General features: G+C 44.4%; 1 protein-coding gene and 1 long non-coding RNA gene across 2 annotated transcripts in view; one reads left to right on the top strand and one right to left on the bottom strand.

The window, feature by feature from the left end:
- The window catches only part of LOC110531240 (zinc finger protein 385A-like), a 202,461-nt gene extending 188,376 nt beyond the window's left edge, over nucleotides 1-14,085 (top strand). Inside the window, exons 6-8 of the mRNA XM_036988730.1 lie at nucleotides 4,479-4,663; nucleotides 6,473-6,565; nucleotides 6,958-14,085. Of these exons, the coding sequence (XP_036844625.1) occupies nucleotides 4,479-4,663; nucleotides 6,473-6,565; nucleotides 6,958-7,230 (551 nt within the window). The 3' untranslated portion in view covers nucleotides 7,231-14,085. The remainder of the gene's footprint in view (nucleotides 1-4,478; nucleotides 4,664-6,472; nucleotides 6,566-6,957) is intronic.
- LOC118966097 lies at nucleotides 13,897-15,126 on the bottom strand. The gene is made up of 3 exons (XR_005053326.1): nucleotides 14,449-15,126; nucleotides 14,119-14,404; nucleotides 13,897-13,955 (listed from the first exon to the last, which is right to left on the bottom strand). It is a non-coding gene; the product is annotated as an uncharacterized LOC118966097 (long non-coding RNA).
- Nucleotides 15,127-15,653: the final 527 nt, after the last annotated feature.

Below are 15,653 nucleotides of genomic sequence, written 5' to 3'. Positions count from 1 at the left end.
CCCTAGGGAGAGGACACACAGAGATTAGATGTTTTATTGAGCCCTAGGGAGAGGACACACATAGATTATATGTTTTATTGAGCCCTAGGGAGAGGACACACAGAGATTAGATGTTTGGTTGAGCCCTAGGGAGAGGACACACAGAGATTATATGTTTTATTGAGCCCTAGGGAGAGGACACACAGAGATTAGATGTTTTATTGAGCACTAGGGAGAGGACACACAGAGATTAGATGTTTTATTGAGCCCTAGGGAGAGGACACACAGAGATTAGATGTTTGGTTGAGCCCTAGGGAGAGGACACACAGAGATTATATGTTTTATTGAGCCCTAGGGAGAGGACACACAGAGATTAGATGTTTTATTGAGCCCTAGGGAGAGGACACACAGAGATTAGATGTTTTATTGAGCCCTAGGGAGAGGACACACAGAGATTAGATGTTTTATTGAGCCCTAGGGAGAGGACACACAGAGATTATATGTTTTATTGAGCCCTAGGGAGAGGACACACAGAGATTAGATGTTTGGTTGAGCCCTAGGGAGAGGACACACAGAGATTATATGTTTTATTGAGCCCTAGGGAGAGGACACACAGAGATTAGATGGTTTATTGAGCCCTAGGCAGAGGACACACAGAGATTATATGTTTTATTGAGCCCTAGGGAGAGGACACACAGCAATTAGATGTTTTATTGAGCCCTTGAGCCCTAGGGAGAGGACACACAGAGATTATATGTTTTATTGAGCCCTAGGGAGAGGACACACAGAGATTAGATGGTTTATTGAGCCCTAGGCAGAGGACACACAGAGATTAGATGTTTTATTGAGCCCTAGGGAGAGGACACACAGAGATTATATGTTTTATTGAGCCCTAGGGAGAGGACACACAGAGATTAGATGGTTTATTGAGCCCTAGGCAGAGGACACACAGAGATTAGATGTTTTATTGAGCCCTAGGGAGAGGACACACAGAGATTATATGTTTTATTGAGCCCTAGGGAGAGGACACACAGAGATTAGATGGTTTATTGAGCCCTAGGCAGAGGACACACAGAGATTAGATGTTTTATTGAGCCCTAGGGAGAGGACACACAGCAATTAGATGTTTTATTGAGCCCTTGAGCCCTAGGGAGAGGACACACAGAGATTAGATGTTTTATTGAGCCCTAGGGAGAGGACACACAGCAATTAGATGTTTTATTGAGCCCTTGAGCCCTAGGGAGAGGACACACAGAGATTAGATGTTTTATTGAGCCCTAGGGACATGACACAGTGTTAAAGGAATACAATCAGACTCCTTGTTGATTGCACCCTCTTCTGTTCTTACAGTACAAACACTAATTAATTCTGTACATCCATACAAAAACACACACAAATAATTTACGCTACACAGACAGATATAAAACAAAAAGAGATCAACAGAGACATTCACGCATCTCTGACATCTACTGTGCCTGTAGTTCAATCTGAGAAGATTAACAGTCCAAATCAACTCACAATCTGGAAGCAATATCTCTCATTCCCAAAACAAGAATTTGAAAAATAAAAGCATATGTTGTACGAACAGACAGACAAACAGAGACATGCACAGTGTGACTAGCAGTGCTATGAACAAAAAGAGAGGTTGAGAAGTAAGGTTGTGGATGGGTGTGTATTGAACCGTAATCATACGTTTACAAAACAGTTCCTCGCCGTGTATTGTCTCTTTTCATGTTTGGAGACATCTCCTGTCTGTTTGTGTAGTGTTTCATTGTAACTGTGAGTCAAGCAGCTCGGCACGCAGGACGAGAAAACCCAGACAGGGTTCATCTATTGTCTGCACAGAATAGAACAAAGACCGCAAAAAACTCCAACTCCACATTATTGGCCACAAGTGAAATCAGTCATTCCAGACCTCCCTCCTCCTCCTTCTTCTTTATCCCCCTCCTCCCCCTCCTCCCCCTCCTCCTCCATGTTCTCCTGCTGTAACCTATTACTCACTGCTCAAAGATCAGGGATTTGGGAGAACAAGTCAAAGTAAATGCCAAACTTTGGCACCCTATTCCCTATAGAATGCACTAATTTTGACCAGTGCTCTGTTGAAAAGCAGAGCACCATACAGGAAATAGGGTGCTATTTGGGACGTAAACAAACTCTCGGTCAGACCAAGTGCAAAATGGCGTGATTGAGGTTCTGGGATCGGGGGAGTAGTGGGGACACGGAGGGTAGGACATGACTAGAATTTTTCATCCAAGGACAAAACATGAAATTAGTTATAAAGGAACAATTTTGGTAGCAGGACATATGTGTGTAATGCTGGAAATAAGAATCATATTTTTAGACTGAGCACACTGCCCTTTTTCTAACACACTAGTTAGAAAGGAACTATTTTGGCACAACAACGTGTATGCTGTCAGTCAATCTAATGCACACAACTTGAACAAGGAATGACACTCATATTTCAGCACCAGAGAGAGCACAGAAAACAGACAGCTCTTTCACTCTTTCAAGGCTAGAAGTTCTTGAGTTTGAATGCACCTTTGTATTGTGATGTCATGACTAATAACCTCTAGATTCAACACATTAATACTACCTTCTGAACGTAATGACCTCGTCATTCAGAGGACCAGCATTAAGAAGACCAGAACTAACATCGTCAGGGCTGTCTGAGTGTGTAATGCAAACCATTTGAACAAGAGAGTAACACTCATATTCGACCACGAGGCAGCTCACAGAACATACTGCACGGTACAACCAAAAGCAGTTGACCTATGCACCGAGTTGACTTCAATATTACAGATGTCATCTAGATGTTGGCACATGACCTCTCAGAAAAGCTAACCCTAACCCAGAACATTCAACTGGCTACCCTAAAAGAACAGAGAGAGATAGACGTCTTTCAGTTCTATGCCAATGTCAACTCTAACAGTGGAGACCTCCATGTACGGTTACAGCCATAACGCCACCACAGTAGCCTACAGCGTTACCGCATCACCGTGGCCCTCTAGTGGTTCATATTAATACTACACCCCCCCTCCTAGTCCCATTCCACTCCAGGTGAAGTTTCCCCTAAGACTAGATCTAGGATCAGCTTCCCCTTCCCCAATCCTTACCTTAACCATTAGCGGGGGAAAGGACTAACTGACTCATTATCAGCATATAGGGGTAACTTCACCCTACACCATCAGATTTCACTAACTGTACATGTGCTTTGTGTACTCTACTCTGCTGCCTACCAGTGCTGAGTTAGAGAAAAGTTCAGATCACAGGAGGTTGCTGAGGGGAGGACGATTCATAGTAATGGCCATAACAGAGCTAATGGAATGGAATCAAACCCATGGAAACCATGTTTGATGTATTTGATACCATTCAGCTCCAGCCATTACCACGAGCCCGTCCTCTCCAATTAAGGTGCCACCAACCTCCTGTGGTTCAGATGGCGGTACAGTACAGAGACTTCTCTAGCCGCTAGTTAATACTCTAACAGCTAGTTAACACATCCTAATTGGGTTATGGGGTTATAGAACAGTTCAATGAGCTGTGGCTGATAGATGGGGATATAGAACAGTTCAATGAGCTGTGGCTGATAGATGGGGTTATAGAACAGTTCAATGAGCTGTGGCTGATAGATGGGGTTATAGAACAGTTCAATGAGCTGTGGCTGATAGATGGGGATATAGAACAGTTCAATGAGCTGTGGCTGATAGATGGGGCTATAGAACAGTTCAATGAGCTGTGGCTGATAGATGGGGTTATAGAACAGTTCAATGAGCTGTGGCTGATAGATGGGGTTATAGAACAGTTCAATGAGCTGTGGCTGATAGATGGGGTTATAGAACAGTTCAATGAGCTGTGGCTGATAGATGGGGTTATAGAACAGTTCAATGAGCTGTGGCTGATAGATGGGGTTATAGAACAGTTCAATAAGCTGTGGCTGATAGATGGGGCTATAGAACAGTTCAATGAGCTGTGGCTGATAGATGGGGCTATAGAACAGTTCAATGAGCTGTGGCTGATAGATGGGGTTATAGAACAGTTCAATAAGCTGTGGCTGATAGATGGGGGTATAGAACAGTTCAATGAGCTGTGGCTGATAGATGGGGCTATAGAACAGTTCAATGAGCTGTGGCTGATAGATGGGGCTATAGAACAGTTCAATGAGCTGTGGCTGATAGATGGGGTTATAGAACAGTTCAATAAGCTGTGGCTGATAGATGGGGGTATAGAACAGTTCAGCATGGTGTATACACTTATGTTAGTTTTTGGGGTGATGTCATCCTGGACTAAAGACTGATGCTTTGTGTGTGTGTGTGTGTGTGTGTGTGTGTGTGTGTGTGTGTGTGTGTGTGTGTGTGTGTGTGTGTGTGTGTGTGTGTGTGTGTGTGTGTGTGTGTGAATGAAGGATTGAATGCATTTTTACTTTGTGTCTTGACCCATCCCTCACGGGATAGTTAGACACCATTTTCTTTAAGTCAATTAAAGAAAACTTGTGTGTGTAGGCACCAAACACAAAACTATCCTGGAGGCTCGCAGTGGGCTGGGTCCTATCAAGGCGTACCCTCGGCTGGGCCCCAAACCCCCGGGGGAGCTGGGAGGGGGTCCACTGGACCCCAACACTGAGGAACGCACCTTCCACTGTGAGATCTGCAACGTGAGGGTCAACTCTGAACTGCAACTCAAACAGGTGAGGAAGATGGTGTGTCCGTGCGTGCATGTGCGTGCGTGTGTGTGTGTGGGATTTGCAACATGCGGGTCAACCCTGAACTGCAACTCAAAGAGGTGAGAGAGGCGGGGGCCACATACAGAAGACCCCTTTATCTAGATTACTTCTCATTTTCACACTAGGTCCCTAAAGACTCCTAGAGGTGACTTCTCATTTTCACACTAGGCCCCTAAAGACTCCTAGAGGTGACTTCACATTTTCACACTAGGTCCCTAAAGACCCCTAGAGGTGATGTCTCATTTTTACACTAGGCCCCTAAAGACCCCTAGAGGTGATGTCTCATTTTTACACTAGGCCCTTAAAGACCCCTAGAGGTGATGTCTCATTTTTACACTAGGCCCCTAAAGACCCCTAGAGGTGACTACTCATTTTCACATTAGGCCCCTAAAGACCCCTAGAGGTGATGTCTCATTTTCACACTAGGCCCCTAAAGACCCCTAGAGGTGATGTCTCGTTTTTACACTAGGCCCCTAAAGACCCCTAGAGGTGATGTCTCATTTTCACACTAGGCCCCTAAAGACCCCTAAAGGTGATGTCTCATTTTCACACTAGGCCCCTAAAGACCCCTAGAGGTGACTACTCATTTTCACACTAGGCCCCTAAAGACCCCTTGAGGTGATGTCTCATTTTTACACTAGGCCCCTAAAGACCCCTAGAGGTGATGTCTCATTTTCACACTAGGCCCCTAAAGACCCCTAAAGGTGATGTCTCATTTTCACACTAGGCCCCTAAAGACCCCTAGAGGTGACTACTCATTTTCACACTAGGCCCCTAAAGACCCCTAGAGGTGACTTCTCATTTTCACACTAGGCCCCTAAAGACCCCTAGAGGTGATGTCTCATTTCTATACTAGGCCCCTAAAGACCCCTAGAGGTGACTTCTCATTTTCACACTAGGCCCCTAAAGACCCCTAAAGGTGATGTCTCATTTTCACACTAGGCCCCTAAAGACCCCTAGAGGTGATGTCTCATTTTCACACTAGGCCCCTAAAGACCCCTAGAGGTGACTACTCATTTTCACACTAGGCCCCTAAAGACCCCTTGAGGTGATGTCTCATTTTTACACTAGGCCCCTAAAGACCCCTAGAGGTGATGTCTCATTTTCACACTAGGCCCCTAAAGACCCCTAAAGGTGATGTCTCATTTTCACACTAGGCCCCTAAAGACCCCTAGAGGTGACTACTCATTTTCACACTAGGCCCCTAAAGACCCCTAGAGGTGACTTCTCATTTTCACACTAGGCCCCTAAAGACCCCTAGAGGTGATGTCTCATTTCTATACTAGGCCCCTAAAGACCCCTAGAGGTGACTTCTCATTTTCACACTAGGCCCCTAAAGACCCCTAGAGGTGATGTCTCATTTTTACACTAGGCCCCTAAAGACCCCTAGAGGTGATGTCTCATTTTCACACTAGGCCCCTAAAGACCCCTAGAGGTGACTACTCATTTTCACACTAGGCCCCTAAAGACCCCTAGAGGTGACTACTCATTTTCACACTAGGCCCCTAAAGACCCCTAGAGTTGACTACTCATTTTCACACTAGGCCCCTAAAGACCCCTAGAGGTGACTACTCATTTTCACACTAGGCCCCTAAAGACCCCTAGAGGTGACTACTATTCCAAATTGACCGCCAGCACGTACTCCTTATGTACTAACTGAGAAGATTGGATCAGTGAAATAATTATGGTGCAACCGCAGTCGCCATATGACTGTGTCGGTCCTGGATCGTCTGGCTGCTGTCTAACCCTTTATATCGCTCTCCCTCCCTGCAGCACATATCTAGTCGAAGGCACCGGGACGGAGTGGCAGGGAAACCTAACCCTCTTCTCAGCCGACACAAGAAGCACAGGGTAGCTGACCTCACGGTAACCTTTCACTTCTGATCACTTACCTGACCTCTACTGGGCCAAGGCTAGTTTAACTAATGATTATCCCTTGCCAGGGCTAGCTCAAATTCACTAGTTTATCCACTGATAGTGAGGAGGTTGTTTTCTGAGTAATCAGTAGGTGCATTACTAATGCCCTGAAGTTCCATTTTGGAATGTGCTGGACATACAGTCTAATCAGAAGCCTCTGTGTTAAGACAGATCAAATAGTTTCAAACTGAAATGGTATTCTATATTTGTTTTGCTCTACATGTGTTCAGCGTCTGCCACTAAACTCCCACTCTCCCTCTCTCCCTCCCTCCCTCTCTCCTTCCCTCCCTCTCTCTCTCCCTCCCTCCCTCTCTCCCTCTCTCCCTCTCTCCCTCCCTCAGTCCTCTCTGAACTTCTCTAAGGATCTCTCCAAATGTTTGGGGGCAGGGCTCTTGCCCAGTCCCTTGGCTGTTGCTGCGGCGATGGCTGCAGCCGCTTCCTCGAACCACCAATTGGCTCAGCTTCGTGCTGCAGCAGCGTCTTCGGCCCAGCACCACCCGCATCACCACCACCACCACCTATTACAGGGCCCACCTCTCAGCCATGCCATCTTAAGACCCGCCCCCGGGCCCATGCGCACCTCCCACGTGCCAATCCTCTTCTCTCCTTACTGACTCCACCTCCTCCACCTCGGCCAGTCAGGAGCAGGCACTACAAAAGCACACTGTGAATAAATAAATGTATAGGGTAAACAAACAAACCATCGGTAAACAAAGAAACATGTAGATGAGAAGAAATTAAAGGGAAGAGTGCACCTGAAAGAAGGAGATGGAGTCCCTCGTTTTCCTTTTTCCCTGAGCTAAAACTCTCCTTCCATCTCAGAGGCTTGTGACTGTGAGTGATAGACTGATGGAGAGAGAAGGAGAGAGAGGGCAATAGGAGGAGAGATACTCAGTATGCATTGGATGGACTGCAGTATGCTTGTTCATCTCTCACCTCTCTCTCCCCACACACTGTGAGATCCATCACACTGATGGCTCTTATAAAACACACACACACACACACACACACACACACACACACACACACACACACACACACACACACACACACACACACACACACACACACACACACACACACACACACACACACATACACACACACACACACCTCTATTGCAACTAACTTTCAGTACAGTATGTGATGGGTATACATACTCTTTCCTCATCATTCTGGTCTTAAGTGTTCTTACTGTACTATGCACCTCCAAACCAAGAGAATAATGTCACTGCAGTATGTCAGTTCAGAGAGAATAATGTCAGTGTATGTCAGTTCAGAGAGAATAATGTCACTGCAGTATGAAAGTTCAGAGAGAATAATGTCACTGCAGTATGTCAGCACAGAGAGAATAATGTCACTGCAGTATGTCAGTTCAGAGAGAATAATGTCACTGCAGTATGTCAGCACAGAGAGAATAATGTCACTGCAGTATGTCAGTTCAGAGAGAATAATGTCACTGCAGTATGTCAGCACAGAGAGAATAATGTCACTGCAGTATGTCAGTTCAGAGAGAATAATGTCACTGCAGTATGTCAGCACAGAGAGAATAATGTCACTGCAGTATGTCAGTTCAGAGAGACTAATGTCACTGCAGTATGTCAGCACAGAGAGAATAATGTCACTGCAGTATGTCAGTTCAGAGAGAATAATGTCACTGCAGTATGTCAGCACAGAGAGAATAATGTCACTGCAGTATGTCAGTTCAGAGAGAATAATGTTACTGCAGTATGTCAGTTCAGAGAGAATAATGTTACTGCAGTATGTCAGTTCAGAGAGAATAATGTCACTGCAGTATGTCAGCACAGAGAGAATAATGTCACTGCAGTATGTCAGAGAGAATAATGTCACTGCAGTATGTCAGCACAGAGAGAATAATGTTACTGCAGTATGTCAGAGAGAATAATGTCACTGCAGTATGTCAGTTCAGAGAGAATGTCACTGCAGTATGTCAGTTCAGAGAGAATGTCACTGCAGTAGGTCAGTACAGAGAGAATAATGTTACTGCAGTATGTCAGTTCAGAGAGAATAATGTCAATGCAGTAGGTCAGCACAGATATAATAATGTCACTGCAGTATGTCAGTTCAGAGAGAATAATGTCACTGCAGTATGTCAGTACAGAGAGAATAATGTCACTGCAGTATGTCAGTACAGAGAGAATAATGTTGCTGCAGTATGTCAGCACAGAGAGAATAATGTCACTGCAGTATGTCAGTTCAGAGAGAATAATGTCACTGCAGTATGTCAGAGAGAATAATGTCACTGCAGTATGTCAGCACAGAGAGAATAATGTTACTGCAGTATGTCAGAGAGAATAATGTCACTGCAGTATGTCAGTTCAGAGAGAATGTCACTGCAGTATGTCAGTTCAGAGAGAATGTCACTGCAGTAGGTCAGTACAGAGAGAATAATGTTACTGCAGTATGTCAGTTCAGAGAGAATAATGTCAATGCAGTAGGTCAGCACAGATATAATAATGTCACTGCAGTATGTCAGTTCAGAGAGAATAATGTCACTGCAGTATGTCAGTACAGAGAGAATAATGTCACTGCAGTATGTCAGTACAGAGAGAATAATGTTGCTGCAGTATGTCAGCACAGAGAGAATAATGTCACTGCAGTATGTCAGTTCAGAGAGACTAATGTCACTGCAGTATGTCAGCACAGAGAGAATAATGTCACTGCAGTATGTCAGTTCAGAGAGAATAATGTCACTGCAGTATGTCAGTTCAGAGAGAATAATGTTACTGCAGTATGTCAGAGAGAATGTCACTGCAGAATGTCAGTACAGAGAGAATAATGTTGCTGCAGTATGTCAGCACAGAGAGAATAATGTCACTGCAGTATGTCAGTTCAGAGAGAATAATGTCACAGCAGTATGTCAGAGAGAATAAGGTTACTACAGTATGTCAGAGAGAATAAGGTTACTGCAGTATGTCAGCACAGAGAGAATAATGTTACTGCAGTATGTCAGCACAGAGAGAATAATGTTACTGCAGTATGTCAGTTCATAGAGAATAATGTCACTGCAGTATGTCAGCACAGAGAGAATAATGTCACTGCAGTATGTCAGAGAGAATAATGTCACTGCAGTATGTCAGCACAGAGAGAATAATGTTACTGCAGTATGTCAGAGAGAATAATGTCACTGCAGTATGTCAGAGAGAATAATGTTACTGCAGTATGTCAGAGAGAATAAGGTTACTGCAGTATGTCAGAGAGAATAAGGTTACTGCAGTATGTCAGCACAGAGAGAATAATGTCACTGCAGTATGTCAGAGAGAATAATGTTACTGCAGTATGTCAGCACAGAGAGAATAATGTTACTACAGTATGTCCGCACAGAGAGAATAATGTTACTGCAGTATGTCAGAGAGAATAAGGTTACTGCAGTATGTCAGAGAGAATAAGGTTACTGCAGTATGTCAGCACAGAGAGAATAATGTCACTGCAGTATGTCAGAGAGAATAATGTTACTGCAGTATGTCAGCACAGAGAGAATAATGTCACTGCAGTATGTCAGCACAGAGAGAATAATGTCACTGCAGTATGTCAGCACAGAGAGAATAATGTTACTGCAGTATGTCAGTTCAGAGAGAATAATGTTACTGCAGTATGTCAGCTCAGAGAGAATAATGTCACTGCAGTATGTCAGTTCAGAGAGAATAATGTCACTGCAGTATGTCAGTTCAGAGAGAATAATGTTACTGCAGTATGTCAGTTCAGAGAGAATAATGTTACTGCAGTATGTCAGCTCAGAGAGAATAATGTCACTGCAGTATGTCAGTTCAGAGAGAATAATGTTACTGCAGTATGTCAGTTCAGAGAGAATAATGTCACTGCAGTATGTCAGCACAGAGAGAATAATGTCACTGCAGTATGTCAGTACAGAGAGAATAATGTCACTGCAGTATGTCAGTTCAGAGAGAATAATGTTACTGCAGTATGTCAGTTCAGAGAGAATAATGTCACTGCAGTATGTCAGTTCAGAGAGAATAATGTCACTGCAGTATGTCAGTTCAGAGAGAATAATGTTACTGCAGTATGTCAGTACAGAGAGAATAATGTTACTGCAGTATGTCAGTTCAGAGAGAATAATGTCACTGCAGTATGTCAGAGAGAATAAGGTTACTGCAGTATGTCAGCACAGAGAGAATAATGTCACTGCAGTATGTCAGAGAGAATAATGTTACTGCAGTATGTCAGCACAGAGAGAATAATGTCACTGCAGTATGTCAGCACAGAGAGAATAATGTCACTGCAGTATGTCAGCACAGAGAGAATAATGTTACTGCAGTATGTCAGTTCAGAGAGAATAATGTTACTGCAGTATGTCAGCTCAGAGAGAATAATGTCACTGCAGTATGTCAGTTCAGAGAGAATAATGTCACTGCAGTATGTCAGTTCAGAGAGAATAATGTTACTGCAGTATGTCAGTTCAGAGAGAATAATGTTACTGCAGTATGTCAGCTCAGAGAGAATAATGTCACTGCAGTATGTCAGTTCAGAGAGAATAATGTTACTGCAGTATGTCAGTTCAGAGAGAATAATGTCACTGCAGTATGTCAGCACAGAGAGAATAATGTCACTGCAGTATGTCAGTACAGAGAGAATAATGTCACTGCAGTATGTCAGTTCAGAGAGAATAATGTTACTGCAGTATGTCAGTTCAGAGAGAATAATGTCACTGCAGTATGTCAGTTCAGAGAGAATAATGTCACTGCAGTATGTCAGTTCAGAGAGAATAATGTTACTGCAGTATGTCAGTACAGAGAGAATAATGTTACTGCAGTATGTCAGTTCAGAGAGAATAATGTCACTGCAGTATGTCAGAGGTCTTTGCTATAATAATAAATGTGTCTAGTCATGTATAACTGTGGCAATACTCCACATTACTGTAAATTCCTCTTCCTGCTCTTGGGGGCACAATCAAAGTGAAAAAGCAACATTGTTCCTCATTGGTGGTGACCCCTAGGTTCTCTTCCAATTGGCCCTGGCCCTGGGTGCTTCTCCAATTGGTTAAAGGTGACCCTAGGTCCTTCTCCCATTGGTGGCCCTATATGTCCTTGTTAGAGTATTACTGTGGGTGATAACAGGCAGTCTCTTCCCGATGTGTGAAGCGTGGAGGTCAGGGAGAGGAGAAAATGACTGCAGGGTACTGTGCCCTCCTGTCGTTCCTGTGGCAGTGCTAGGTGAGAGGAGGGCCAGCGCAGATCAGTAGAGACATTAATCTAATTCACTGTGTAGGAGGCCGAGACATGCTGCTGTTTGAAAATAGACTAACAACAAAGATGTCTGCATTGGAAATGTGTCAACCTCTATAGGGATAACAGCTAACCTCTATAGGGATAACAGCTAACCTCTATAGGGATCACAGCTAACCTCTATAGGATCACAGCTAACCTCTATAGGGATCACAGCTAACCTCTATAGGGATCACAGCTAACCTCTATAGGGATCACAGCTAACCTCTATAGGGATCACAGCTAACCTCTATAGGGATAACAGCTAACCTCTATAGGGATCACAGCTAACCTCTATAGGGATCACAGCTAACCTCTATAGGGATCACATCTAACCTCTATAGGGATCACAGCTAACCTCTATAGGGATCACATCTAACCTCTATAGGGATCACAGCTAACCTCTATAGGGATCACAGCTAACCTCTATAGGGATCACAGCTAACCTCTATATGGATCACAGCTAACCTCTATAGGGATAACAGCTAACCTCTATAGGGATCACATCTAACCTCTATAGGGATCACAGCTAACCTCTATAGGGATCACATCTAACCTCTATAGGGATAACAGCTAACCTCTATAGGGATCACAGCTAACCTCTATAGGGATAACAGCTAACCTCTATAGGGATCACAGCTAACCTCTATAGGGATCACAGCTAACCTCTATAGGGATCACAGCTAACCTCTATAGGGATCACATCTAACCTCTATAGGGATCACAGCTAACCTCTATAGGGATCACATCTAACCTCTATAGGGATCACATCTAACCTCTATAGGGATCACAGCTAACCTCTATAGGGATAACAGCTAACCTCTATAGGGATAACAGCTAACCTCTATAGGGATAACAGCTAACCTCTATAGGGATCACATCTAACCTCTATAGGGATCACAGCTAACCTCTATAGGGATAACAGCTAACCTCTATAGGGATAACAGCTAACCTCTATAGGGATCACAGCTAACCTCTATAGGGATCACAGCTAACCTCTATAGGGATCACATCTAACCTCTATAGGGATCACAGCTAACCTCTATAGGGATCACAGCTAACCTCTATAGGGATCACATCTAACCTCTATAGGGATCACATCTAACCTCTATAGGGATCACAGCTAACCTCTATAGGGACCACAGCTAACCTCTATAGGGATCACATCTAACCTCTATAGGGATCACAGCTAACCTCTATAGGGATCACATCTAACCTCTATAGGGATCACATCTAACCTCTATAGGGATCACATCTAACCTCTATAGGGATCACAGCTAACCTCTATAGGGATAACAGCTAACCTATATAGGGATAACAGCTAACCTCTATAGGGATAACAGCTAACCTCTATAGGGATCACATCTAACCTCTATAGGGATCACAGCTAACCTCTATAGGGATAACAGCTAACCTCTATAGGGATAACAGCTAACCTCTATAGGGATCACAGCTAACCTCTATAGGGATCACAGCTAACCTCTATAGGGATCACATCTAACCTCTATAGGGATCACAGCTAACCTCTATAGGGATCACAGCTAACCTCTATAGGGATCACAGCTAACCTCTATAGGGATCACAGCTAACCTCTATAGGGATCACAGCTAACCTCTATAGGGATCACAGCTAACCTCTATAGGGATCACAGCTAACCTCTATAGGGATCACAGCTAACCTCTATAGGGATCACAGCTAACCTCTATAGGGATCACAGCTAACCTCTATAGGGATCACAGCTAACCTCTATAGGGATCACATCTAACCTCTATAGGGATCACAGCTAACCTCTATAGGGATCACAGCTAACCTCTATAGGGATAACAGCTAACCTCTATAGGGATCACATCTAACCTCTATAGGGATCACAGCTAACCTCTATAGGGATCACAGCTAACCTCTATAGGGATCACAGCTAACCTCTATAGGGATAACAGCTAACCTCTATAGGGATCACATCTAACCTCTATAGGGATCACAGCTAACCTCTATAGGGATCACAGCTAACCTCTATAGGGATCACATCTAACCTCTATAGGGATCACAGCTAACCTCTATAGGGATCACAGCTAACCTCTATAGGGATCACAGCTAACCTCTATAGGGATCACAGCAACCTCTATAGGGATCACAGCTAACCTCTATAGGGATCACATCTAACCTCTATAGGGATCACATCTAACCTCTATAGGGATCACAGTTAACCCTCAGCACAGGGTAGAGGAGGATGTGTCAACCTCTATAGGGATTACAGCTAACCTCTATAGGGATCACAGCTAACCTCTATAGGGATCACATCTAACCTCTATAGGGATCACAGCTAACCTCTATAGGGATCACAGCTAACCTCTATAGGGATCACAGCTAACCTCTATAGGGATCACAGCTAACCTCTATAGGGATTACAGCTAACCTCTATAGGGATCACAGCTAACCTCTATAGGGATTACAGCTAACCTCTATAGGGATCACAGCTAACCTCTATAGGGATCACATCTAACCTCTATAGGGATCACAGCTAACCTCTATAGGGATCACATCTAACCTCTATAGGGATCACATCTAACCTCTATAGGGATCACATCTAACCTCTAGGGATCACAGCTAACCTCTATAGGGATCACATCTAACCTCTATACGGATCACATCTAACCTCTATAGGGATCACATCTAACCTCTATAGGGATCACAGCTAACCCTCAGCACAGGGTAGAGGAGGATGTGTCAACCTCTATAGGGATTACAGCTAACTCTCAGCACAGGGTAGAGGAGGATGTGTCAACCTCTATAGGGATTACAGCTAACCCTCAGCACAGGGTAGAGGAGGATGTGTCAACCTCTATAGGGATTACAGCTAACCCTCAGTACAGGGTAGAAGAGAGAATAAACAGAGGAGGAGATGCAGCAGAGGTAGAGAGAGAGAAAACACTGAAGTGACAACCACCCAGTAGTTCCAGCATAGCAAGGTCACACATACTGTTTTTAGGGCGGAAAAACCCTGCCCAGCACCTCGTTTATTTTGGATTCCCTCCTTCCTGTTTTAAAACAGAAAGCCATGCAATGCATATTATTTTACCATGACTGATCAATAATGTTGTTAGTTTGGTTTCCTGGTTGGTTAATTTTCATAGTTACACAATTATACAAGAAGAAACTAGTGATGTACAAATTATGGAGAAAACAAATAATTTATATGTTTCTATCTGGGAGGGAATGGCTGCTAACTGCACTCAGGGAGAAGGGTGGAGGAGAGAAGACTAGAGATGAGGAGGCTGGGAGAGAGAAGGGTGGGAGAGAGAAGGCTGGGAGAGAGAAGGGTGGAGGAGAGAAGGGTGGGAGAGAGAAGGGTGGAGGAGAGAAGGTTGGAAGAGAGAAGGCTAGGAGAGAGAAGGCTGGGAGAGAGAAGGCTGGGAGAGAGAAGGGTGGAGGAGAGAAGGGTGGGAGAGAGAAGGGTGGAGGAGAGAAGGTTGGAAGAGAGAAGGCTGGGAGAGAGAAGGCTGGGAGAGAGAAGGATGGGAGAGAGAAGGGTGGAGGAGAGAAGGGTGGAGGAGAGAAGGGTGGAGGAGAGAATGGTGGAGGAGAGAAGGGTGGAGGAGAGAAGGCTAGAAGAGAGAAGGCTGGAAGAGAGAAGGCTGGAAGAGAGAAGGCTGGGAGAGAGAAGGCTGGGAGAGAGAAGGGTGGGAGAGAGAAGGGTGGAGGAGAGAAGGGTGGAGGAGAGAAGGGTGGAGGAGAGAAGGCTAGAAGAGAGAAGGCTGGAAGAGAGAAGGCTGAAGAGAGAAGGGTGGGAGAGAGAA

The sequence above is a fragment of the Oncorhynchus mykiss genome, chromosome 9 (assembly GCF_013265735.2).
Source record: "Oncorhynchus mykiss isolate Arlee chromosome 9, USDA_OmykA_1.1, whole genome shotgun sequence".
NCBI lineage: Eukaryota > Metazoa > Chordata > Actinopteri > Salmoniformes > Salmonidae > Oncorhynchus > Oncorhynchus mykiss.
This window is presented reverse-complemented; position numbering and strand designations above follow the sequence as displayed.